The sequence below is a fragment of the Rhamphochromis sp. 'chilingali' genome, assembly GCF_963969265.1.
Source record: "Rhamphochromis sp. 'chilingali' genome assembly, chromosome: 11".
Classification (NCBI taxonomy): domain Eukaryota; kingdom Metazoa; phylum Chordata; class Actinopteri; order Cichliformes; family Cichlidae; genus Rhamphochromis; species Rhamphochromis sp. 'chilingali'.
In genome coordinates, this window is record NC_137938.1 from 15906986 (window position 1) to 15933918 (window position 26933).

A 26933-nucleotide genomic window follows, 5' to 3' on the forward strand; every position below is an offset into this window, starting at 1 on the left:
TAGAGACACTGAACTGGACACCTGGGTTGTGCTTACAAAGTCAATTGTTGTGAGTTTTGGAACAAATACCCGTGTAGTGTCCAGAGTGAAATTCTGCTGGCTATTATTTCATTTAAATGCAACCCCTGATTACTAGAGATTAAGAAGACATGGAAGTCAGAGATAACTGACCTAAAGTCTGTGACAGAATTCAGCAACAACGTCATTGATGTTGCTGAATTCTGTGATATAATGGTGGTGATTTAAATACAAAACTTTCACTGCTTTTTAATGAGCGGTGATTTACCCAGTAAACTCTCTGTAAATTGCTTTGCTAAGTTCTGGTAGTTTTTATATAAAAAATGTCCCAACATTTACCACATGGTTCTTCTCAGCATAGCATCTATGAAATACAGTACCTATAAAATGAGTAATAATTTCGGAAGAATGTAATTTAAAGTAATATGGTGCACTATAATATTTATCTATGTGGAAAATTATAATAAAAAAATTTAAAAATATGTATTTTTTAAACAATGACTACTAAGCAGTGACCAGGTTACTGAGAAATACGTAGATTTTCCTAGGGCACCTGCATCAAACCTGAACACTGCTATTACCACTTGGATTTAATTTGACACAGAAAGTAATTTTAAATAATTAGGTAACAAAAAGTTATTTATTTCTCCGTTGTTGTAAGAAAAAACCTCTCACTGGTTGTTACATCATTGTTCCACTGTGCTGTCACGTAAATACCTGTAGGAACTGGTTAGGACTTTCAAAGAATGACAAGAAAATAACAAAATTACAACATACATTTAAATAATATAAGCAATATGCAACAGATTACACTTAGATTAAACAAGATTTTGGCAAACATTTTTTTGAAAATGATGTGATATTGTTTTTATTATATTTTTTTTTAAGAAGAAAATGGATATTAAGTAAATGTTCTAATGATCAAAATAACTTGACTGCCAATGTAAATGGGAAAGGCCATAATAATCATATGAATATATATACAATATGAACTGTTGAGGATACACCCATCAACTCCACTACCCAAACTTAGGTAACATCTCACAAGTAAAGCAAGTTTATCCATAGAAAAACATGGGACAAAGACTGTGTGTCGTCATGACAGATAACAGTGGAGAACTACCCAATGTGGTTTGCTGATAAGAGGGGCTACAGTGGGATTTAAGTAAGAAGAAGAAAACTTCTGAAATCCCTCGAAAACAATCTGAGCCTCCAGCAGCTGAAGGAAATGAATACTCGCTGCGATTGTTTTGTTGGCTAATTTTATCATAAAAATGTGAAGAACGGACCTCTTGTTGACTTAACGTTAACCTTGTGTGTGGGCTTTCAGTCTCTTTCACTCTCTCTCTCTCACGCACGCACACACACACACACACAAGCACACACAGGCACACAAACACACACACACACACACACCTCCCACCTCCTCCGCTGGGATCCCAGGATGAAAGACATCATCAGGCGGTCCAGGAGGTTGCAGAAGCCGGCAGCGTCAACCCTCAATGGGCGGCGCACTGACGGGAGGACGGAGGGTGTTTTCCAACTTTAAAAGCACCGGAGCCGGCCCCTCCGACAAACCGCTCTGCGTCACAGACCTGTGGACATTCTTTAAAACCTTCATTGGGTCGAAGAGAGCAAAACTCACCTTTAGCAGCCGTACCTGCGCGCCTCTCCTAACCCGCTGTTCCCGTTTCCTTTGGTGCGCAGTCCATCGCCGTGTGGTTCAAAGTTGTACACTCGATTTCCAACGAGTCTTTTTGCGAAATATGCTCCTGTTTAGTGGTTTGTCTAGAGAATCAGTGGTGTTTTGAATACTCTCGTTGCACATTACAGCCTCGCAGCCGGTGAAAGTTGCGCATCGCTTGTTGAATGCAGGATACCTTTTGCCTGAGCGTCACTTCCAAGTTCAGCTTTGGAGCAGCAACCGGCAAGGAGCGAGGACTCCAGTTACTTACTTCTCTCGCCGCCGATATGAAGTCTGCAGAAGAAGGTAAAGAACCCTACATGACTGCGCATCACCAGCACTGTACCCCTATATACATACATATATGTATACATATGTATTACCTCGCTTTAGCTGTTTTTTTTTTTTTTATTTAAAGATGTATTGACACCAGGTGCTGCAGTTAATGCAAAAATGGAGAGCGCATCAGGGCAAACTCGGGGTTAATCCTTCTGTGAGATAAGATTACTGAGAGCTGTCACTGCATTATACCCTCATATTTTACGTTTGCAAATTTATAGACGTCTTAAATTATTGTCTAAGCGTTTGTTTTGGTAAATATGTTTAATTATAACAAGCTAAAAATATCAAATTCTAAAGAAACGTTTTGGCCTTTTTGATGGTGTCACGATTTACCTCCCCTTGTTCTATTTTAAAAAAACAACGCACAAAATAACACGCAAGTAATACACAAGAAGCAGATAAGCTCAGTTTACATACACACCATTAGGTGTCTCCAGCTATCTTTGCAGGTGCTTCTCATTATGTGCAGTGAAATATGATGGGGGTTACACTGTTGCTGTCACCTGCAGTCTTTGTTAAGATCTTCATGTCAATTTCTCTACTTTACTTCCTTTTTTAAAATGAATAAATAAATAAAAAATTGAAATTTTTCTCCAAATGAGCCAAGTGAGATGTTAAAGTTCAGGGTCAGATAGCCCAGAGGCTGCTAAATATTATTTACTTTCCCATGCAATCAAAAGCAAACTCTCTATTTATAGCATTGTGATTCAGAGTGAGAGGGCAAAATCTGATCACAAGTCACTTATAGCCTTAATTCATAGTGGTGATATCACTGGCTTTTGGTGGATTTCAGGAATTTAATTTTGTCTCTGAGGTTAGAGAGGGACGGGTGCAGGCGGTATTATTATTCAGTTCAGTCCCTTGATACTAAGCTTTATAATTTGTAACAGATGTGCGTGTATATACATGTGTTTGTGAGTAAGAGGGAGCACTGTGATCTGTGCATGCAGGGATGCTGGGGTAGCTTGCTTGACAAGGAGACGTGCTTAACCACACACAGCTCCAGCAATGTGGCGAGGGCTGCTTTAGTGTCACACATAAACTCAGACACGCAGACACTCAAACGCAAGCACACAGACACACACAAACACACACACAGAGACCATGCTGGTGTTCTGCCATAGCGCATACTCACCCATGTGCGATAAGTGGCCCCAGAGTTCTTAGTTCCAGAGGCTGCAGATGACTTTTGTGGGCGACCACCTATCTCTCTATGAGGTCCCGTCACTCTTAGCCCAGCCTAGACCACAATGCCTGCGGATAAACCCGTCCATTCTTTAGTCAGACTAGTTTGGTTGTAGGGAGAGAATGTGTTTTGATCACAATAGCATAATTGGAAAAAAATTGGGGAGTGCAAAGAGAGCACGCTATAATTTGTGTTTTCAAATTAAATCTGCTTGCACTGCATTTTCAGCACATTGCAAACAACCGGGGAGGCACTGCCTCTTGTTAGTGACTCATTTTGATTTCTCTTTTACTCGCTTCACCCCAACAAAATCTGATCTGCTTTCCCAATTTTGTTATTCGGCAGTTGTGATGCGTGTCACCCGGAAAAGCCAAGTTTCAAGATCATGCAGCAAACAAGAGTGAAAGCCCTAGTGTGTTTGAGTGGGTGTTAGAAGAAGTGAAGTGTGCTGCAGCGCAGTGCACTGATCACACACATTCAAAAGGAAGGGGGGAAAAAAAACAGCCGCAACTGTAAGCAAAGTCAGTCAGGCCTGAACTGAGGAGGTGTGTCACAAGGGCTAGAGTGGGCAGGAGATTATCATCTGTTCAAACCAGAGAAAAAGAGCATCGGCGAAGACTGAGCTGAATGCTCACTCGCCCTTACTTTGAAAGACTACGATGAGTGGTGCAGAAATGAGTTTTCAGCATGAAGAGCAAGAGTTTGATTTCAACTACATTTTTGAGTACAGCCAAAGTGTCCAGAAGGAAGGGGAGAAAGGTGCGTACTGATCTGCTATTATGACATTGTAATTCTGTGAAGTAGGCTCTAAAGGGGTTTGACATTTAGCCTCTTCTAACCCCGTATAAAAAGTAACTTTTCCAAGTCTGTAGGTTTAGTGAATAAGTGTCTCTTATAGTTTTCAAAAGGACGACTTCAATTTAGTTTGGGTTTCTGTCACAATACATGCGCATCTCCTGGAATACATGTCCTGCGCACGTAGTGTTACTACCTCTGAAAATAGACTCTCATAAGCTAATTTTACCTTGCCTACCCACATATTTTATGTTGTGTGACAGATCTGTCATTTCATGTGATACGCAGTATTGTGGTTAACAAATATCGAATGGTTCAGAGAGGGGAATGCCCTTTGCTGGGTTTCAGACTGAATGGTTTTATTTCTGTAGCTATTTTTACCCTCATTGACGTTATCAATAAAAGGCAGGCGTGAGGTTTACAACTGTTGACACAGCAGCCACCCGTGTCAAGGCTAACTGAAGAGGCATGCCTGCCTTCCAAGCTATCTGGGCTCTATATTGTTGCACTGGACGTGATTTCCTTGTGTACCTGCCTGCACTTGTCCTCTGTTTATGTGTGTACCGGTGGTGTATCTGTGTGTAGCGCAAAAGCAAACTCTCCTTGACTTAATCACATGCTCAGAGCGATGCGAGAGTGCTGTCAGTTTTCCACAGGGGAGGGCCTAATTCACTCAGTGAGTGATGCAATCAATCAAATAAAGCATCCATCAGTGCTGCTGGAGGAATTCCTGTAGAGTACATATGACAGCAGGGTGTGCCAAATAAAGCCTTAGATGAACTGATCAAACAAACAGAGTGGCTGCTCGACTTGCGACTACACAGCAGCCTCATACAGTAACCGCTTTGAGATGATTGCTAAGCTTCTCCAGATGTTTATAAAGAAGTGGGCTAGTCAGAATCTGAAAAACATACTGGAGAGATTTGTGTAGGGGTATTGTTCTTAAATGTGACCAGAGTTCTTAAATGTGACCAGTTCTAGAAATTACATTCCCTCGCAGTTAGGCTATAGTGTTCTCCAAAATTATGTTTAGTCATAGTGTGTTTCACAAATAAATTTTTTTCTTCAACGTGTTTTCTCAGTTTATTTTTTACCAAGAAGTTTTGCATTTATCCCTGTGGTATTTCAGAAGACTGGTTAACATTGCAAAACATGACAAATTCAATTCAATTTTATTTGTATAGCACCAAATCAAAACAACAGTCACCTCAAAGCTTTTAATATCATAAAGTAAAGACTCTGTAATAATAAAGAGAAATGCCAACAATCAGACAAACTCCTTTGAGCAAGCACTCGGCGACAGTGGGGAAAAAAAACTCCCTCTTTAGAGGAAGAAACCTCTGGGAGAAACAACAGTGACAACAGCAGCAGGGACAGACACAACTGAGAGGGAGCATGAATACATCAGAATTAGATTGTATAGACTGAAATGGAGGGGCTGAGGCAGAGGTGGCTTTGCAAAGTGACTCCACAGGCAGCTGCGACTTTATGCAAGATGAGGTAGTTTAAATAACATGTTCTATTTGAGATTTCCCAATAAGATGGGAATTAACTTAGCTATCCTCTGATATGGGCTGTTTGGCTTTGAGACCACTGAGCTTCACTCCAAGGCCTGCCAGAACTAATGCTATGCTTGTTTTAAAAATGCAATTTAGTTGTATGGGAATATCATTTTTTTACATTCTGAACTTTGCTCTGGAAAGTAACACATATTTGTGATTCTCTGTTTCTTAAATATACTTCTTATTTTTTCAGATGCATACAGCTACACACCAAACGTCAGCCTGTCCCTTCCTCTGGGTATGGGCAGCCCCTGTCTGGCCACTCAGTACCATACCTTACAGTCCAGTCCAGTCATCTCAGTTTCCTCTTGCCACCAGACGGGATACAGCAGTGACAATCATGCAGCATCAGGTTATTATCTACCGCACAGCTTGAGACCCAATGGTGCTCCAGCCCTGGAAAGCCCCCGCATTGAGATCACTGCCTACAGCCAGTACCCTGAGGATGAGGTTGAAGAGAGCAGCAGTGAGGACCACATTGTCAAACGGGGGGTCAACATTGTCACACTGACGCTCCCCAATGCAGAGGGGTACCGTGATCCCAGCTGCCTCAGCCCTGCCAGCAGCATTTCGTCACGCAGCTGCAACTCTGAGGCGTCATCCTATGAGTCAGGGTTCTATAACTACGACAACTCCCCGCAGAACTCCCCCTGGCAGTCCCCCTGTGTTTCTCCCCGAGGATCATCCATGCTTCTGTCATGCCCACATGCCAGTGGCCCCGCAGGGTCCCCTCACAATTCACCATCCACCTCCCCTCAAATTGGAGCCGTGGCTGAGGAAGGCTGGCCGGCACAACCTCGTGGCTCTAGACCAAACTCCCCTTCCTACAGTGGAGGTGGTGGAGGCGGTGGAGGCAGCGGTGGTAGCATGGGGAAGAGAAAGTACAGCTTCAACGGCACCTCCTACCATCAAACGCCCTGCTCACCCAACCAGTCAGCGACACCCTCTCCACATGGCTCCCCCAGGGTCAGCGTTACGGATGATAACTGGCTTGCCAACACCAACCAGTACACCAACTCTGCCATCGTGGCTGCAATCAATGCTCTAACCACAGATGGGGTGGTAGACATGGGGGAGGGAATCCCAGTCAAGACGCGGAAGACGATGCTGGACCACTCAGCCTCCATGAGTCTGAAGGTGGAACCTGGAGGCGAGGAGCTTGGTCCTGATGGAGAGCTCTGCCACGAGGACTACCCCTCCCGCCTGGCCCTCAAGAAGGAGAGCTACTGTGGGGGGTTCCTGGATGTGCCTCAGCACCCATACTCCTGGTCTAAACCCAAGCCTTACCTCAGGTAGGCTGAACCAGCTCCTGCTGTCTCAAATAAATTTAGTAATTCTCTATCAAGTACAGTCTAAATGTTCAGAAATTGAAATAGCCAGCAATTTAGCCAAAAGAAAATTGTCTATGTGTCTCTGGTTAAGACAGAATTATGATCCTAACGCTTGGTCTGAGGGTCAGGATTTTCTACATATTACAATTCATCACATTTCATCAATTCCATTTCTCCATTATTCTCTTTTTCCCCACATTTATAATGTTTTTTATTTATTGTGAGGACAAGATGGTTTTAGTTTTCAATCTTCAAAAGGCAGAGATTCCAATTTACATGCCCTTCACTTCCAAAGGAGTTCCCTTTGAAGATCAGAACTATTTCATAAATCGTATTTCACATTGAGGAGTTGCCCAGCATGCATGTGCCGCCGTTGCCATCGCAACCCTCACACAAATATAACAACGAATACAGTCACACATGCACACACTCAGACAAATAGACTCTTGCACTGAACAATAGTATTGATTTTTGTCAATTGAGCAAAGCGGGGTTTTTTTCTTTTTGCTCCCTTGTGGCATTTCCCCCCCCCCCCCTTAAGCCAATAACACACTTTCCTGTCGGAAATCAAGTGTTTGATTAAGATACTGAGCAACAGGAAGCAATGGTGACAGGGCTGGCTGAAGGGGAAGCAGCCTGTGAGTTAATCAGCCGGCGCGCTCCACTGGTTTGTCGCGCCATCGGCCCATCTTTTCTCTGTGTAGCTAAAGTGATGTCATGCACTGAATAGGCAGATAAAGTCCTGCGGGGGGAAATCAGTTCATTTTGGGTCAACAAACAGCCCGCAAGTTCCACAAAGATGCCAGAGATTGGTTTCAGTCGAGCCACTCTTCAGGTCAGGGGTTTGCGTTTACCAGGCATCCGGCAAAGAGAAATATTGTCTTGCACATGTTTGTTTTGGTTTAGATATCTCCACGGTGTTCACATGGGAAGCTTTGACTCCCCATCAGGAGAACAATGATGTTGAAGGAGGCCAGCTGTAGCTCTGAGAAAGAGATATCATGCTCCCAGGCAAGGTGTGTGGCTGACCTTGTTCCATAACACCATTGTCTTCAACACCAGCTTTTTGTATTTTAGAATTTTACAGTTATCAATTTAAAATTGAATTATATATACATACATATATATATATACATATACATATACATATGTGTGTGTGTGTGTGTGTGTGTGTGTGTGTGTGTGTGTGTGTGTGTGTGTGTGTGTGTGTGTGTGTGTTAAAAAAGCTGCCTGACTGCCAGGCAGTGAGAGATTTGTTTTTGTGCCCCAGAACTGTCTTTCCTCCCACTGTCACTTTCTTAACTCGCTGCGTCTTTTTCCACCTGCCACACCATAATGCAAAACATGCCGCGCTCTAACCGGGGCACATTTGTCTCTCATTTATTTTTCACAAAAAGAATGAAAAAACAAAGGGGGAAAGCGGGGGCCACTAATTATTACCCAGACCCAAGGAATTACACGCAGTCGGGGGATGACTTCAATTGATTAGATTAGAGACCATGATGAAATGGAGAGGGCTCAAGCCAGTTGGATTACAACAAAGTGTCCCAATTTCAGGCTAATTTAAAGCAAGTTTAGTTTAGATTCAGACTTCTGGATCCTTGGAGGAAAAAAAAAAATGGTAGTTCATACTTTGGCAAATTAGATGAAAACCAAAATAGAGAAAACAGAATGTACATAAAAAGACAATCATTTGCCATATGTCTTCATTTATTTGTTCCAAGCAAAGTGGAAACGTATAACTCACTGTTTTTTCAGGAAAGAAAAAGCCAGACACTGGGGGTTTTAGCCCAGAAAGGCAAAATCTTTGGACCGTGTAAATGTGAATTCACTATCCTGTTGAAAGGTGGGAATGATACATAGTGTTATTCTCACCTAATAACAATCAATGTGTCATGTAATTACAGCCCATCTTTGCCAGCACTTGACTGGCAGCTTCCATCCTGCTCCGGCCCTTACAACCTACAGATAGAAGTGCAGCCAAAGTCCCACCACAGGGCCCATTATGAGACTGAGGGGAGCCGAGGAGCCGTGAAGGCCTTGTCTGGAGGACACCCTGTGGTACAGGTATGCTGCCAGCACTAATGTTCAAACAACAAATGCTGCTGCTGTGCACTTTTGCATTTACCCAGAGACAAAGTTAGCTTTGTAGTTTTAGACTGTGCAATAATTTGCTGTCATTACAGCATGAGAGGTAACAAGTGCATGCTGATTAACAGCAGTTTTCTATCCAACGCCAATCTGGTGACATGAACGTCTGGCTGTTGCTTATTTTATGACAGCATGTAGTCACAGAGCAAAGTCAACACAGCCCTGACATTTCTTTCATTAGTCACAACGTTGATGTTCGTTTGCTTTTTTTTTTTTTCTCTCTCGACGAAATCAGATTTGGTTGGTTAGACTGTGTTTAAATACAAACTACTGTATGCGACTGCTGCTCAAACCATCCAGAAATGATTAGCTACAGTAATCTTTTAATGCTGTTTTTGGCAAATCAGATTCCAAATATTGGAATAATGAGTGTGATTTGAGCACAGTGCCTCTATCTGTTAAGATTAAAATGGATCTATTATGATGACTTTCAGCTCTAGCCACTACTAAAATGGATTTGCAAGATTCACAGGCAGTGAACCCTGGTACGGCCCCCCAGTTTACTCAGTATATGAATCAAGCTGTTTTAGCTAACTTCCCTCTGCTTTTGAGCTCTCTTACCTCCCATTTGCTGCTTTGAAGAGCAGATGGATGGAGCTTCTGCACTTACAGATCATTTTATATGTCATTACACAACCAAAGATTATAAAATGGCATTACAGATGAGGTCACTCTATTCTACACACAAACCACATGCACAGAGATAAAAAAAAATAAAAATTAAATTTGTCTAACTAGTCAGCTAGCTTAAAAAAATGCAGGCCTTTCTTGTAACTTCTGACAGCAGCTGTGCAGCACTTGCACACTGCAGGCGGTATATCTCAGCATTTTCTTGTATGCTGCGTTTTTAAATGTTCCCTAAAGCTGACAGTGAATCTGCTGCTGTAATAAGTCACTCTGACCAGCAGCAGTGCATGCTGACTGGAGGAGAAGCGTCGCCCCTCGCTATTGTATTTGGCAAACACTTAAGGAGCACACGTCAGTCTCACCAGCGGCACAGCACAGAGCTCCTTTCTCAGCTCCGCTGTCATCACGCTGTGCTGACATCTCAGTTTACACAAGGTGGGGATTTAGTCGTGTGTGCATGTCCTTAAGGTAAACTTGTCTTTGAAGCAGCTTATTTGCATTTAAACTGTATCTATCCTACTAACTATATGAATATTTGCTGGCTCTGTCAGAGAAGGGATTGAATGGTTTTAGATGGCAGATAGCCTGCTTTCCATGCAGCTAGACTCTGCAAGCCTAAAAAAACACACACAAAAAGTTCCTGGAACTATAAAGTTTAATTGGTGGTCCATCCTTAGCTTTAAATGTTGTTAGCGCCGCAGCTATTTTGTAAATAGATGTTGTCAGCACACCCTGGTCTGCACAATGTCAAATGCATTTGACAGCTGTTGGCCAAAGTTGTGTTATAAAGACGCCTGTCAACCTGCAGGTTTTTTCTGTAAATACAGGTAATTATTCCCCTTCTTTACAAGCCTTTGAATATCAACATGCAGGTGAATCAACACTTTACCCCTCACAGTTCACTGTGCTACAGTAAGAGGCCCAGCAGACTCAGGCTCGTTTTGATTTTAGGTCACGTCAATTTCTGACTTGCTCTCTCTCTCGGGGGCCGAATAGGAACTCATAAATAACACTCCTGAGTGTCTTTACACGTGGCCCTGTCAATATTCACGCTCATGATTTGATTCTGTTATTTAAAATCGCCCATTTAGCGCCAACATTCTGAGGATATTCCCAACCCTCGCTGAGCGCCCTGACCAAATATTATATGAAAATACGATGACAGATGCTTTTCCATCACACCTGCTTGCTTGCTCACATACCTCACATTTTCTTTTCTTGGTGAGGAGTGATTTATGACCCCGATATTGCCTGTGCAGTCAATTGGGATATCTTGAGGGTTTCATAACAGTGGAAACCACTCCGAGCATGGCAGTTGGCAGGAAGATGAATCTATGAGGATTAGGCAATCATGTGTACATGCTGGAGGGTAAAGGATAGAAGAAAAATGTGGTGTTTTTTTTGTTTGTTTTTTTGAAAACCTGACTTTTTCACTCCTAGGCACTCCCTTTGTCTTTGTTGTGGTGATGTGAAGAAATTGTGTTGTTACAATCTCGGAGGATAGGGCGCGTGGTGTAGTCCCCAGTGCCCTGAGGTAATGAGTGGCAGGCACTGGATGGGTGAAGTGCAGTCAAGGAGAATGAGTCAATAATGACACAAGGGCACGAGTGTAGGAAGAAGCTAAGGCAGTGTGTGTGTGTGTGTGTGTGTGTGTGTGTGTGTGTGTGTGTGTGTGTGTGTGTGTGTGTGTGTGTGTGTGTGTGTGTGTGTGTGTGTTCTTCATGATTCTTGAGACTGGAGAGAAGGAAAGAGAAGGGGCAGAGGGAGTCACCAGGCAGCTGTGGCTTGGCTTGCCTGCCCCAAGAGATGCTCTGTATCCTGCTGATTAGGACCTGAGTAGCCCTGAGGTTGGCTAAGCATGACAGTGGTGCACGGGAGTCAGTACCCATCAGAGGCCACCTCCTCTTTCCATGCACCGGTGCCTCTCTGCCTCCCTGGTGGGCCCGAGGATGTCACTCCCTGTGAACCGTTCATCCTTCAACCATCTCCCAAATCCACACCAGCAGGCCTACCTCGGTTAAAACCCAGCCATCTACAACTCTATTGTTTTTTTAGGTCATGGATAATCAGACACACGTGCTATGAGCAATCGTGACATGTGTGTTGGAAAGCAGTTCTGGATGAACCCCCCACCCAAAAAAAAGAAAAGAGAAAACAGCAAGATGATGAAAAACATACAGGGATACACAGGTTCCACACTGACAAAGTACTCCGTAGAGAGTGGCTAATATACAGTGAAACCAAGGCGCTCATGTGCACATTTACTGCTGTCTTGTTTTTCCTTGACACACAAAGGTGTTTATGTGATGGGTGGTTGCACAGAGAATGGAAGGTCTTTGCTCCAGTCATACGCCAATGAAAACCCTGGCTTACCATGACTCCCTAGCCTTTCACCATTTGCACCAACTCGTCTCATCAATTTCCATTCCAAATCAAGGTCATCTATTCTCAAGTCAGACACCAACCCTACCTCCTCTCCTCTGCATCTCCAGCCTTTTAACCCCCTCTCTCATCACCGGTCCACTCTGTGACCCCCGCTGCTGCTTTTCCACTTTACTTACTGCATCAGACCACAACACCATTAAGGGGATCTAGGGTACTCTAACAGTTCCTCTCACACTCTTCCAGACTCTCCCCCTTGCTTTACCACAGCTGTGTTTAATGTCTGACGCCGTGCTCAGGAAAAACCAACAACCTGGTCTACCTTTACTTAAAATATAACCGCAACACTGATTTATTTGGTTGTTTGTTTCTTCTTTTAACTGAGCAGACCATTTAAAAAAGACAACTGCAATTGTAAAGTTTTCATTGACAATAGAGTGACCGATCTAACATGAGTTCAGATCAAGATGTTGCAACAGCTTTCAAGTTCAACCACAGACAGGAAAACAGACATCCGCCAGGCCCTTGGTAACAGCAAACAACACCTGTGAAGAATTAAACCTGTCCTGCAGCACACAGAGCAGAATTGCTTATGGCTAATTCATATAGGATAATCACTGGCCTGTAAGGCTTTCACCCCCCACACACATACATGCACTTTCTCATTAAGTTTAAAGCAGTAACACACATGTGTAATTTCAGGATGTGGCCATCATCCTTATTAACGTGTGCGTGACTTAATACTCATCTCTCTTCCTCTGCAACTTTATGTAATGCACATCAAATTTGCAGTATATTTCCGCCATGATGACATGAAAGACTTAAGCAAACACGTGCTCGGGTTTTTCGCATGTGCGGTTTCACCTTGGGATCTGGTCCTTGCTGGCTGCGTAATGTCTCGAAAGAAGAACACCCTGATCTACAGCACTCCATACTGTAGCTGCTAATTGCTCATTAAATCTACCGCCGCCTTATGTTTGATATTCAAAAGGATTGGTGTACCCTGTAGTGCTGTTAGAGCTTAGTCAAGGCTATTATTTGCTGCCCAAAGGGGCATTTATGCCACTCTCAAATTGTGGTTCTCCATCTGCGGGGTTTCCCTTACACTGGTATTGGGCTGCCACTAATTACAAGTTAATAACAAGTGGAAAAAGTTGAGGTTATGTGTACATCGTTTTCACTGGTTTGAGGTGACAACCAAACCGCAGATTTATGAGGTAAGATAAGAGTGGGTAATCTGGCTACTTAGGGGCATAGCAGTGATCTATGCTTCATCCTGCACAAATTTTCTGTAGGCTTTAATGATGGGTCTTATGAATGGCTGATAAAATCAAAATTTAAAACAATGTTATTTGACATAAAATTTGGACCTTTAGTAGTCTAGACATGGGCCTGTGCTCAAAGCTACACCCTCAATACTCAAAGTATTAGTAAAGAAAATAAAAACTTTAAAGGATATAGCTGTTTGGTTGCTTATAAAAGTTGCAGCATGTGAAGCCATGGAAACAGTGCACATTAAAGGATTGCATATGTTGCGTTATGCATTCAATATGAGACACGGGAGACATTAGAGGGTCAGGGGGGCGATGGAGTAAAGTCTGGAAGGAGAGACAGCGTGGATGAGTGTACGTCTAATTGGGTACAGCAAAGGCTGGCTGGTGCGAGTGTGTCAGCACTTGACAGAGAGGAGAGCGTGATAATGGGAAAAAGCCTGCATCTGCTGTTGTAGTTCTCCTCCCCCCTCAACCCCTCCTCTGCTGCTTCCAGTTGTCTTCTCCCTCTCCCCCCCGATTCTCTGCGCCACGTGGACTTCTACGAGTCATGACATTTCTCCAGGCGGTGATGAAATCACCGCAGAGGGATAGAAGGCAGCCTTCACTGCGGGGCCTGTGAAGTGTATTCACACTCAATTTCTAGCCAGGCCAGACAAATCTAATTTACCACCAAGTCATTATTAAACTTTAAATGTTCAAATCCCCACTTTGAATGGTTGCAGCAGCATTAAGAATGTCACTTTTACTAAAGAAGCTGAAGGATAAAATCCACTGTGAAAAATACATTATATTTATTGGAATAAAAACACCCTCTGTCGCTATTTGATCACATGTGACTTTCATTGAGTGAAGCAAATAAGAAAATGGGGGGGAAGAAAGAAAAGAAATAAACTGGGGCTGTCTCCCAAGGACTAAAGCTTTCTGTATTGCTGATGGAGCTGAGAAGACCCAAAGGCAGATGGGAGTTGAATGGCGGTGAGCACCCAGAATGTGCCGTCCTCTTCTCTATTTATCATCACAACTGACCTAGACAATACAGCTGCACACTATTATGCAGTTAATGCCTCAGCTGCCATGGTCGCGATGTTTTACTTGAGCGTCAGCTCTCAGAAATAGGTTCATACAACAAGCTGACACAATGGCAAAAGCTGGCACCGGGAACAACTGCCTCAATGTAAGACTGGTTTCAGTGAATGATCTCAAAATAAACATGTAGTGAGCGTTCAGCCCGATGGGCCATATTTTACAGCAAGAAGAAGCTCATCTGGTCAAAATTAGTGTCTCTCTCACAGACAGCGTCAGACACAAATGCAAAGCTGAGGTCGCAGGTGTTTAAGTTCTGTCTACACAGTCTTGACTCCCCCTGTCTTAATTCCCACTTTGAGAATAAAATGAAGAAGTGAATTTTTCACTGTGCGTGTGGCGTGCAGTTGAGGGAGCATCGCAGGAGTTTAGCAGAGGTGAAGGAGTGGGATGGGGGGAGACTGTAGCGAGAGGGTCAGGGGAGCACATATGGTAAAGGAATTGAGTGAGGTCGCTCAGGGGGGATCACGCTGCCTTCGTTTGCTGCTGGGAAGAGCAGCGTCACCACGAGGACTACCTGACCTCATTAATCACATCCTCCTTTTGAGCGAGGATGCCGCCGCCATTGCCGTGCGCTACAGCAGGATGAGAGGAGCGAGAACCTCCTCTACCTCCCGCTTCTTTTGTGGCCCTCGCCACGTGGCGGCTGAGGTAATGTTTTGGAGGTCAAAGAGAAATCCAAAGAAGTCCATTGCCGCAGATGACACGGGTTTGTAGTGCAACTGCCAGCGTTTTATTAAATCACAAGGCAACGTCATGCAATTTAACGCTCCGATGTTTCAGATTTGTACCTCATGCTCCACCGTGGCCCTCCTCTGATTCAATGCGCCCGTAACTGGTAGCATGTGTGGCTATGGATAATTACTTCTGGTGACACCATAAGTAAAATATAACAAGGGAACAGCGTCTGCCGGTGAGATCACTCTATAGATGAAGTGGTCCCTTGAGATGCCAAGACTTCAAGAAGCTCCTGACCTCGGCCTAACTCACTGATGACTAGCATGTGTGACTAGCTCCAGGTCAAGACAGCTGCTAGAGACACTATGGGGAGCTCAAGAGAAAAAATATGATGGTTGGAACTGGAGATGAATGACAGCCTTAGTCTTACCACTCCCTCCGCACTCCCTCGATATCTGAATCAAAGACCAAGCCAGATAACCACCGGTGCTTAGGTTATTGAAGCATATGGATATATAATCTATTCCCGTGACTGGTCATATTCTATTCCTATTCAAGATAATTAATAATGAAAATTGTGTAACAGAGACCACAAAGAGCACATCCTCTGCCTTGTCTTGCATCCAGCAGAGCTGTCATCAAGTGCCGACCAAGGCCATTTAATCCTTGTCGTTATTATGAGACCAAATGACTTTTGATACTGTATCCAGACAAATCTGCTCTCAAATCAAAGGCCTTAGGTGTCGATGACACTGTGGTACTAATTTCCACAGACACCCAATCAGGTTCAGAATAACTTTCCAGTCTTATACCAGTCTTGCTCTTCTTTACACCCCCACCCCCCCAATTCCTGCCTGCCCTCTCAAAGGTAATTATAAACCCATTAATCAGATTATGTCATAGGTTACATGTGGTCTTCATTTCATTGTATGACTCAGTCTGTTAGATAAACAACAGGGGTCTTTTATTCCATTTGACGTTACCACTGTTTTCACTCGGATGGAGCTCAAACAAAATTGGTCTGAAGCGGTGCGCTGGGGTAATTGACCAATTTGTGGGATTTTTCAGATGGTCATGGCTTGTTGAGCCTTGGTCTTAAGTAACTGATCCCTCACAGTAAACGTCACATGCGGTCAAGTAGCCACCTGGGTGGATCTGTGGAGGTCCACCCGATCAGAAGTTAGGCTTTTTGGGGTTTTATGTATACCAGATGGATTCAGCGGCTTCTTGATAGTGTTTAGGTTTGGAGAGATTTCTAAGCCATAGGAACAATTTGCATTACAAAGAGAAACTATATCCTGGGAGGTCTTTGGTGTTAAGACTCGGCCACGCTAGAAATAACTTGGTTAGTGGATTATTCTGGTCAGAAATCATTCACAAAGTATCAGTTGCCCTTCACCACATCTTGGAATTTAAAGCATTCCCTGCATTTGGATGTTTTTGAGCCATTACTAGGGGTGCAACGATATTCGTATCGATATTGAACCGTTCGATACAGTGCTTTCGGTTCGGTACGCATATGTATCGAACAATACAATTTTTTTCAAAAAAAAATTTTTTCAAATTTTTTTTTTTTTTTTTTTTTTTTTTTTTGTGTCCCGTTTGGATCTATAGCCATCAGAATTGTTGTCTTGAGGCCAAGAAAGATGCCAAGAGGATTTATTTTAAGTGGATCATCATATTGGTCCATTTGATTGACCTTTATTATAATTATGAATTTATTTTATTTTCAGTTGCAAACGGGACAGACATGACTGTGGGATAGGACAGGGGGAAAGAATGAAAGAAAGAGGGGGAGAGAAAGAAAGAAAACCAAAGGGGAGAAAAAAAAAGAACAATACAAAATTTGTAATTTATTTTATCAACTTTCCTTCTGACGATGCTGTCTGTGTTGAGCGCTCAGTGGATCTGCATTTGACTACTCCGCCTAGGCTCGAGAGTGCAGCCTAGGCGGAGTAGTCGAACGCAGATTCACTGAGCGCTCAACACAGACAGCATGGTCAGAAGGAAGAGCGCAGGGCAAGCTAGCAAGACAGAAGTGGACCTCCCCACCCTCATTCAGATCTGGCGTTTGGAATTATTTTGGTTTTCATGTGACGTATGACCCTGAAGGTAAGCGAGTCATGGACTAAAGTAAAACAGTATGTTGGATGTGCCATGCAATGCTCAATTACATGGGTGGGAGCTAGTGTGTTAGCGCAGTTAGCTCGTTAACGTGTTGGCCGTCTAGCCCCTCTGTATAGGGTAGCTCGTTAACGGAGATTTGCCGTGTTGTGGCGTTAAGGTTATTTCAACGAGATTAACCTGAAAGCACTAGTGGGAACACAACGAATATGACTGCACATTTACACCGACATCATCCTAGTGCAAAGACAAAAACAACAAGCATGCATGCTACAAACTTTAGCCGAGTCATTTAGACAGCTGTTAGCACAGGATTCTCCTTATGGAGACCTGATATGTTTAATATGCTGCTGAGAATATAGCCCAGAAGAAGCGGATAGTATAGCTTTTATTTTGGAAAGAGACATTTCTCTGTAATAAACTCTCTTTTCCAAAGATGAGTGATTCCTCAATCAGATACAGGGCTCGCAATATCGCTAGCCCGACGTCCCGGGGCTATCTCTGCCCTGCCTGTCGGGCTATTGTAGGAAGGAAAAATATATGTCAATGCTTTTGCATTCTTTCAGAAATGTAGCTGGGTAATTATGTCATTGGCATCGGTGAGCCACTGTCAATATGTGACATATTGAAATCGTGTTTGAATTTGCGCTTGTTTTTTTGCTTTCACTTTGCAATCGCGCGAACTGTGTATAGAGAGCGACAGCACTGATCTGTGAGTGATGATAATTTGTGCACCAATTCCTCTGACATCGTCTTATTAATTGTTAGCTTACTATGCAAACATGACAAGTGAAATCTCCCGCAGCTTAAACATGTGAGAGGTTGATCGCGCAGAGAATCGCTGAGCTTATGTGAGTGCGGCAGGATATATATTTCACTACGATGACCTGGATGATTGAGAACCTTCACAGACAGATATATATTTTAGTTCTGCTGAGCCAAATAAGACAGGTCAGGGTGAAGAAGTGACAGCCAAAGAAAAGCTTACCACAAAACGGAGAAGTTATGACAAATCAGACTATAAGGCAAAAAGAAAGTGCAGCTTTATGGTTTCATGGACAAAAGAATTTCTGTGGCTGCAATATGACGAGCTAAAAAACAACACGCACAAGGGTTAGGGTTAAATTTAAAAACTGTACTTTTGTGTTAAAATATATATTTATAATTTTAATAAATGACAAATTAAAAAGGCATGAACATTTTTTTTGTATCGAAAAAATATCGAACCGTGACACCAAAGTATCGAACCGAACCGTGAATTTTGTGTATCGTTGCACCCCTAGCCATTACACACTTGGTTAAATGATCGAATGATGTTACTTTAGACACAGACAGAAAATTATACTGGGACATTGAATTTAAATTGGCAGTTACAGTTTATATTTGAAGTACATTTGAACCCAAATTCAACAGTGTGCACAGGCATGGATTATTTTTCCTTTTTTTGAAGATTTGATCTTTTTATTAGCTAAGCAGTAGCGGCTAATGGCAGGCTGCTAGAGGAAGTGGTAGTTGTTTGAAGTGGTGGTTCTGATACAGGAGTCTCTTTCATCACAGTGGGACACAGTCTGCGCTCTTTAATGGAAATCATAATGCATGTTCATAACTGCCCAAAGGTAAAGGGGCTGGAGCACGTCTGCACTCCCTGCTTCATGAGCATTCAGGCGTAAAGTTTTAATAAGTTTAATAGCTAACTGTGTGTTGATAATCATCACAGAAAAACCATTGATTTGTACTGTTTATTTATTTATTTTGAACAGTTTAAGTAAGAGTTTGAGTTTTGATTTCATCTATTTGATGCCCTCCGTTATACTGGAAACATTTTCCCAGTCATCTCCTTAAGTATCAGCTGTGAAACTTTTATCAGTCTTTGTCTCTGTGTTTCCTGCTCAAACACCCAGAAACAATAAAAAATCTTTTGATTTCTCTTCCTAAAGGAATGTAGAAAAGAACAGCAGACCACTGAGAGAGAGCCTCCAATCCAACCAGAAAAAAACAAACAATGAAAAAGAGCTCATGTTCACAGCTCTTCTGCCTGGTCAAAGCTATCAATAAAGGTTCCTTTAACAGTTGCTAATGTGCGTCCAGTCTCGATTTCCTAAATGAGGGGTTGCCTGAGATGGAGGTCTTAAAACCTGATGTTGCCTCTTACCTGGGTCTCTTTGTTCTCTTGCCAGCTTTATGGCTACATGGAAAGCGAGCCGCTCACCCTGCAGCTGTTCATAGGGACCGCAGACGACCGCCTCCTGCGACCACATGCCTTCTACCAGGTCCACCGCATCACGGGCAAAACCGTCTCCACCGCCAGCCATGAAGTCATGCAATCCAACACCAAAATTCTGGAGATCCCTCTGCTGCCTGAGAATAACATGAGAGCTATGTGAGTGCTATCCACGCTTTCTTCCATTAACTTCAAAACACAAGCAGAAATGTGCACAATCTCTTTCTTTCTGCACCTTTCTCTTTGTTATGTCTCTATAGGATGAGAATGCTTATTGATAAATATTCTTGAGCTTTCACTTCAAAACAGGCCTTCAAATTTGAGTTCCATGCTTTTACCCCAAGAGATGCACAAACGTTAAAGAAAAAGCAAGCGCCGAGTTCATGGGTGCTTTAATTCGGCCCAGTGTGAATATGGCCAGTTTGAGGCTTGCACTTGGAGTGCCGTGATCCACCAGAATAATGCGGTCCCGTTACACTTGGCTTGGTCAACATATTCCACCGAGACAAATATATGAGGCGAGTTAGAACATCCCAACTGAACTAACAAGTCTGGTGAAAAGAATGATTTGGGCTTGGAGGGCAATTAGTCACATTCATGTAGCCTGCAGTACCCAAAGCAAACAATAACTTTATTGGCCTGTTTGTATTAAGACCATAACTGCCAATTCTGATACCAATTTAGCAATGTCAACTGATTACTACTAAAATAAGCAAATTTAAAATTAGAAATGTATTTTGTATTGTTAGTTTTGTATTTTCAATTGTTCCTTGACCAGCTGGCTGGCGTGCACAATGAAAAAACAAAACAAAAAAACAACAAAATGGATCCAACCATCATGGAAGCCACTTTATGCACACCTGTGTTTTTCTAATGGGTCAGAAAGTCTTCTGAAAAATCGACATCATCATTTGCTGGACAGCAGTGGCCGTCTACTGCACCATAACCAAACAGAAACTTCTGAAACAGAGCTATGTCAGTGTCATTCGTGAAGCAGCTGGCGCAACAGTAGTCTTTCACTTTAATGAATGAAACTCGTAGATCTGCTCTGTAAAGTTTAAGTTAGGCCGGTCATCTTATATTTTAGTCATTTTATACCGTAAAAAGTTCATAAAATGGTTTATTTTTATGAAATTAAACTGGACATACATAATTTCATGTGTCACATATCACATATGTCACATAAACAGTGTAGCCAAGAGATAAAGAGCAAATAGCTTTTTTTAAATGACAAAAAGTGTCATAAGTGTCTGACCTCAATGTTCAGACTCAAGGACAAAGTTTTGCTGTACTTGCCTACTAAGTCCACGAGGTTTTGGGGCAACACAGGATTTCTAGAGAAAGTCTGGAGGCTGTTAAATAAAAAATAAAAAAGATGGATAAAGAACTAATCTTGACACTGAAGGGGAAAAGATAGGCCTAATCTAACATTGGTAAATAATAGAAAGTTGTTTGCTTTAGCATGGTGGCATGATGATGATTCATCACATCTGATCAAAAGTTTCAAACCCAAAATAGTGTGAAACATGTTTCAGAGTCAAGTCAAAATAAAGTAAGAGAGGGTTTAGTGATTCGGACTTACAGTGGAGACCAGGATTAAGTCTTTGTCACCGAGCTGCTGGATGATACGAGCAAGGCATGTTTAAACAGTTTACTGCAGGTAACTTCTACCATCTGTACTGATTAACATAAAAACGGGGACCACTGTCTAAAATTCTGTGCTGCAGGTGGACCAAATTTACAGCTTAACTCAGCATAGAAGAAGCACTGAATGAAACAAAAAAAAACTAATCACCTATTTATTCATAGCATTAAAAAATCGATGTTTTTGATGTAGTTTTACATGTAAACTTGCTCCATCTAAAGGAGCAGAGCATCTGTTTTCTAGGGCTGAAAAGTCAGGCTCGGGTTCTGTCTTCCTCCCTCTAGACTTTCAGTAAGCCAACGGCTCTGCTCTGCAGTGTATCCAGGCAGTAGCTCCTGTCCTGGGGCTCCGTTTAGACTAGGCAGCAGTGAATTTATTGGACTGTGGCCCAGAGCTGTGTGTTGTTGGTAAAGCTACTGTATCTTAGCACAGGTTACATAAGGCAATTACCTCTTACTGTTTATTCGTCACCATTTAGACTTTAAGTGCGTATGTGTTTTTAAATGAAAAGCATATAGGTGATGCATCTCTATGACACAGGTTCATGTTTGTATAAATGTTGGGGATCATGAAGATTTATGGGACATGAGAGTTTCCTGACTGGACAGTGGCCTTCTTTGGCGAAGTGTAGATGATTTTAACATTTGTATTACATTACAATATCATTTCCAACAATACCTCAATATCCTTCATATTGTAGCATATTAAAGCATACTGTTGGCCTGTTTTGCTTAATGTGTCCCCTAGGCTATGATTTTATACCAAACCAAACATTCAAGAGGAAGTTTTTTTTTTCTCTCTTTTTATCGTCAGCGCACAAGAAGAGGAGTTAACGTTTTGTATTTCTTCCTGACTATCTAAACAGTGAAAGATGGAGAAAAGTCTTTAACTTTCTCTCTCCACCAAGCTGTTAAAAAGTTGCCTTGATAATGCAGAATCCATCTCGCTGTGCACACGCCAGCTATCATTTGTGTGGGATGCAGACACTCAAGAACTGCAGTCAAACTTTCAGAAAGCTTCAATCTGTTTTTTTTCCCTTTCCGCTTCTAAGATGTTTTATCTTCAAGCACACCAACCACCTCTGCAGATTCTAACTACTATAACCTAATAAGCGAGAAAGCATTCATAAGAGGATGACGGTTATGACTAGAGTAACTTTATTATGACCATCATCTTGCTCTTGTTTAAAACCACAGACTGGTGGCATATTAGTAGAAAGCTGTGAAACCTTGACTCGTATGCTGAGTGGATCTGTGGTGGTTTTCATATGCTGTCATTTGGTCATCTTGTCTGCTAAAAGGGAATGGTTCATTTGAGTGATCGCCTTTAATTCTATAATGCAGTGTTTTTCTCCTGATGAAAATGGTGCGTTTAACATCCCAGTCGCTGGTAGATAAGGGCTCACTGAATAGTTTGATGAGCTTGAAACTGATTTAGGTCGTATGCTACAGCTTTTTTATTTATTTTTTGCTGTCACTACATCTTGACCTAGTTGCAGATGTGGATCTAGTAAATTTGGGCAAAACATCAAGTTTGTATGTTGATAATCCCTGTGGAATTGTAGGCTATGACTAATACCTGCAGTCCCTCCGCTCTTTCCTACCATGCTATCTGCAACCACTGCAGGATTTTTCATAGAAACAAGGTTTCTACTGCCACAAGGGTTTGTTTAAAATCCAAAAGATTTGGTTTAACATATTTTAACTCTGTCTAATATGTTTGGGTTCGTTATCTTCTTTTTCCTCAGTGTCAGTCGATCATTTCATCTAGATTTCCATAGGTTGGTTAGCAGACATACGGCATCCTAAGTTTCTGATAGTGCCAAATTGTCATCATATGTTATGTTAAAGTGCAAGATAGTTAGAACACCAAAACACCAATCCTTTATGTTGCTCGTTTTTCAGTGCTGATAAGGAGCGGGTAGTCAGCATGACTGTATCTGTTATTTTTCTTTTCTTTGAATTGTACAAACCAAAGTCAAGGGAAAAATGGATTGGTATAAAACCTGACATTTACCATGTTCCAGGAATCGCTCCCAAAAAGCTACCATGTAAAATAATTTAAATGCCAAACCATATCCCATCTGTATTCTCTCACTTTTTACCAGCCACACTAGTTTTATGTAAATTTATGAAAGGCCATGCCTGCGAATGAATGCCCTTTTTCCACCAAGAAAAGGGAAAGAAACTCTACACCTTTACCTCCCAAATTGTGAAATGAAATAAATAAAGAGAGACAGCTTAAAAAGGGGGCTATTAGCACATGTGGCAATGATTAACAGCAGTTTTAAACCCAAAACTCATGAAGTGAAATGGTGTGAACGGACAAGGCAGGCTCGGTGTACTCCTACAGAACGTGTGTGATACTGGTAAGCCATGGTGCGCTCAGTCCAGATTTCTCTGAATACTTGGACCACTCTGGCCATTTAAAACCGTGATGCAAACTCATTAATGTCCAACTTTTCCTTTGATGACATGCTGGATTAATAATGACACGGTCATGCTCCGATAAACTTCCAGTGCATGATCTGTAACACCAGTGGGGACTTCACTGCTGGTCCCGATGCGTAGCAGCTATTTTCGATTTCACAGCCAAGAGTAAATCAGATAGGCTCCTGTTTCAACCCTTGGTCGCACTTTTCCATGCTTTTGCATCCCGTTGAAAGCTACCCTCTGTGACTCAGGGTGTGGAACAGAAGAGAAAGAAATTGGTGCTTTCTTGAAATGTTGTAATAGAAATTGTTCTGGCTTGGAAAAAGTAAACAGTGAACTTCACCTTTCCGTCACCTTTGCCTGTGTAATGTTGTCTCGGGGATATAGTCTTCAATTGTGCGTGTGCTTTTCTCCGTTCTAGAATTGATTGTGCGGGAATCCTGAAGCTGCGTAATTCAGACATTGAGCTTCGCAAAGGGGAAACGGACATCGGACGTAAAAACACACGTGTGAGGCTTGTGTTTCGCGTGCACATCAACCAACCCAATGGCAGGACCGTGTCCCTACAGGCCACTTCGAACCCCATTGAATGCTGTAAGTCTTACACACACACAGACAAACACACGCACAGAAATAAACACAAAACCTGGCATGTCTTTTCTGTTGGCTTTGCACTCAGGTGGCATCTATTGTTGTAGTCCAATAAAGTGAGCTACTATTTTATTGCCTACTGGAGCAAATTCAGTGCATCTGCACCCAATAAGCTTTATTTGATCAAAGGTCTTTGCCAAAGCAATAGATGCATTGTGCACGATGCCAAACACACGTGCTATCTATCTTAAATTCACATTTTACGACTGAATGCACAAGTTATTTTGGTAACACTACCCCATTAGCGCAGGTTTCACAAAGGTCGTTTGCCAGCCCCACTTTTTGGCACGGTTGAGTGAGCACATTGAAAGAAACCTCTGTTCTCTTTGTCATTCATTTGTGTATGAGGGGTGTGATGTTATTTGCGCCCAAGGAAGCCAGTTAGACTCAGATTGTGAGACAGAGCTTGCGTTGTAGTTTATGGTCCAAAGTGGAGGTTAATCTGAGTTGGTGCATCATATTTAAATGTGAAGTTTAAAGTTATTTAAAGCACAGATTTATAAATAAGATCCACAGATGCAAGGTGATACTGTATATCTATACGGCTGTGAATGTGGTGACCGAATTCTACAGGTCAGAGGTGACTTGCTGGCATCACTTCATGCAAAGCAGAGGCAGGTGGTTGGCCATAACAACCATGAAAATATTGTTTTGATCATTTGTGCGCCTTTTTTTCAATGTCATTTAAAGAGCAGCTGTTGGCTGCAAACCTCTTAGCTAGGGGGTCATGAAATCATCATAATAAAGTTGATAAGCCTGTTTCCCTAACCAAGAACTGCTGTTTTACTGGCTGTGAGCTGGGCTTGTGCTTCCCGGGGTAGTTGGGGATCAGGCGGTGTATTAGTGTAATCTTGCGCACCATTTTGAAACCTGTGTTTGTGTGTCTCTTTCAACAGCCCAGCGTTCGGCTCAAGAGCTTCCCTTGGTCGAGAAGCAAAGTATGGACAGTTGCCCTGCCACGGGAGGCAAAATGATACTTCTAAACGGACTCAACTTCCTGCCCGAGTCCAAGGTGGTATTCGTGGAGAAGGCCCAGGGTAAGATGCAGTCACCGGGCCATGTTTACCGCATTTCAATTTCCCTTTTTAATACCCCTTTCTTTTCTTTCTCCCCCACTCTCATCAGTTGCATTTTCTTAGTCTCTTCTCCCGTCAAAATAGAGCAAGACTTGCCAGCGAGCCACATGTGGTGTGCATTAGGCCACTATATTTTTAACCAAAGCGTATTTACATTTGCTGAAGTTTCCATTGCCTGTTCAGCGGCGCTCGCCACAAGTTAAGGAATGAATCACAACCAGGGCATGTGCAACGTCTCTTTCTCTCACTTTCCCTCTTTCCCTCGCTATCCGTACCTCCCTGACTCCCCCTGCTTTCGACAGTTAACCCTTTCGCTCGCTTGCTTTCCGTCACTCTTTCTTCCGCCCTGTTCTGCCAGACGCTCACCCTGGCCGGCTGTCGGAAACAATTTCTTTCTTTTTCTTTTTCTTTTTTTTTGGTCTAAACTTTTTGGCCATATGTTTCTCCCCTGTGTGGGTGGGTTGTGAAAGTAGAAACACTAGTGATCAGGTTTTCAGTTTGAATAATGATTGTGATCATTTCCTTGATTGCACCCAATAAATCAAAACAAAGGTCAAGCGCAGTAGTAGCTCTGAAGTCAGCTGAAGCACGACGTGACTGCTGCCGCTGCTGCTGCTGAGCAACACACAAACTAAGACAAGGGAGCAACATAAACAAAGTTGTGAGAATGAGATAATTGTGTCTTCCAGTTCATTAACCATGAATTTCAAAATTGCTGAAGATTATCACAGTTAATCCACACTTTCCAAAACACTTCACACTTCTGCCGTAAAAGTTAGCAAGTGGTCAGTGAACGCAGAAATAAAAAGTGAATCCTTTATTTACTTATTTTCCTCAAAAAGGTTATAAAAATAAAATTCAGTCTCAAAATTGGAAGGAAGAAAGATTTTGTTACTCTTCACTGCATGGATCTCTCCCTACTTGCCCCTAGCTTGTTTGAATGGTCTACTCTTAAGGACCTAAGGGCTTAAGGAGGAAGCAGCAATGGGTTAAGGAGAGGTGGATGAACTTGGTAATTTGGGGTATCCCTTCTCCTGGTTTTATTTAGTCATGGAGGGGTGTGGGGGATCCCTTGAAGAGGAAAGCCCATACATGCACACCTTTTGCCTTCTTGGTAGTATTTCCGTTCTTTCCCCACTCTCTTTACCTTGATATTCCGTTTCCTTCTTTTCCTCTGTTCTCCCTCATCCCTCATTTTTTCTCACCTCTATCCCCGATACCCGCTAAAGACATTAGGAGCTGCGGAGCTCTACGCTAGCGGGATCTCCGGGCTCGTGGCTGCCATTGACATCTCGGTGGTTTGTTTTCCGTCTCTGTGGTGTCCAGAAGGGAGAAAGAGAGAGAGAGGGAGATCGAAAGGGAGGTTGTCTGTCTACTACTTAGTCTGCTTTTATGTGAACTTTAATGACCCACCATTTCCAGGGTCTCCTAAGTCAAAAAGCCCATTACAGAAAGACCTACACACCCTAAACACACGTGCGCAAGCAGGAACACGCACATCACTCACTAATGGCAACTATGGACGAGCAACTATGAGCACGGAAAAATACTTATGTCTTAAATATACTGCAAAAGATTGTCCTTTGGCATTTTAATCAGAGAATCCTGCTGTTTCGTGAAGTTTTAGACTTCAGGATTTCTCCGATTGTTGATTTAGAAGGGCCAAACTGG

General features: G+C 42.5%; 1 protein-coding gene across 2 annotated transcripts in view; it reads left to right on the forward strand.

Annotated features, from left to right (window-relative positions):
• Positions 1-1483: 1483 nt before the first annotated feature.
• Positions 1484-26933, forward strand: part of LOC308405236 (nuclear factor of activated T-cells, cytoplasmic 1-like) — a 63098-nt gene continuing 37648 nt past the window's right edge. Inside the window, exons 1-6 of one of the 2 annotated variants that reach the window (XM_080895730.1) lie at positions 1484-2008; positions 5781-6879; positions 8826-8985; positions 19415-19617; positions 23957-24129; positions 25083-25223. In XM_080895730.1, coding sequence (XP_080751856.1) covers positions 1888-2008; positions 5781-6879; positions 8826-8985; positions 19415-19617; positions 23957-24129; positions 25083-25223 — 1897 coding nt within the window. In that variant the 5' untranslated portion in view covers positions 1484-1887. Of the gene's footprint in view, positions 2009-3833; positions 3990-5780; positions 6880-8825; positions 8986-19414; positions 19618-23956; positions 24130-25082; positions 25224-26933 lie in introns of those variants that run through there. The other variant, XM_080895731.1, reaches the window with a different exon arrangement.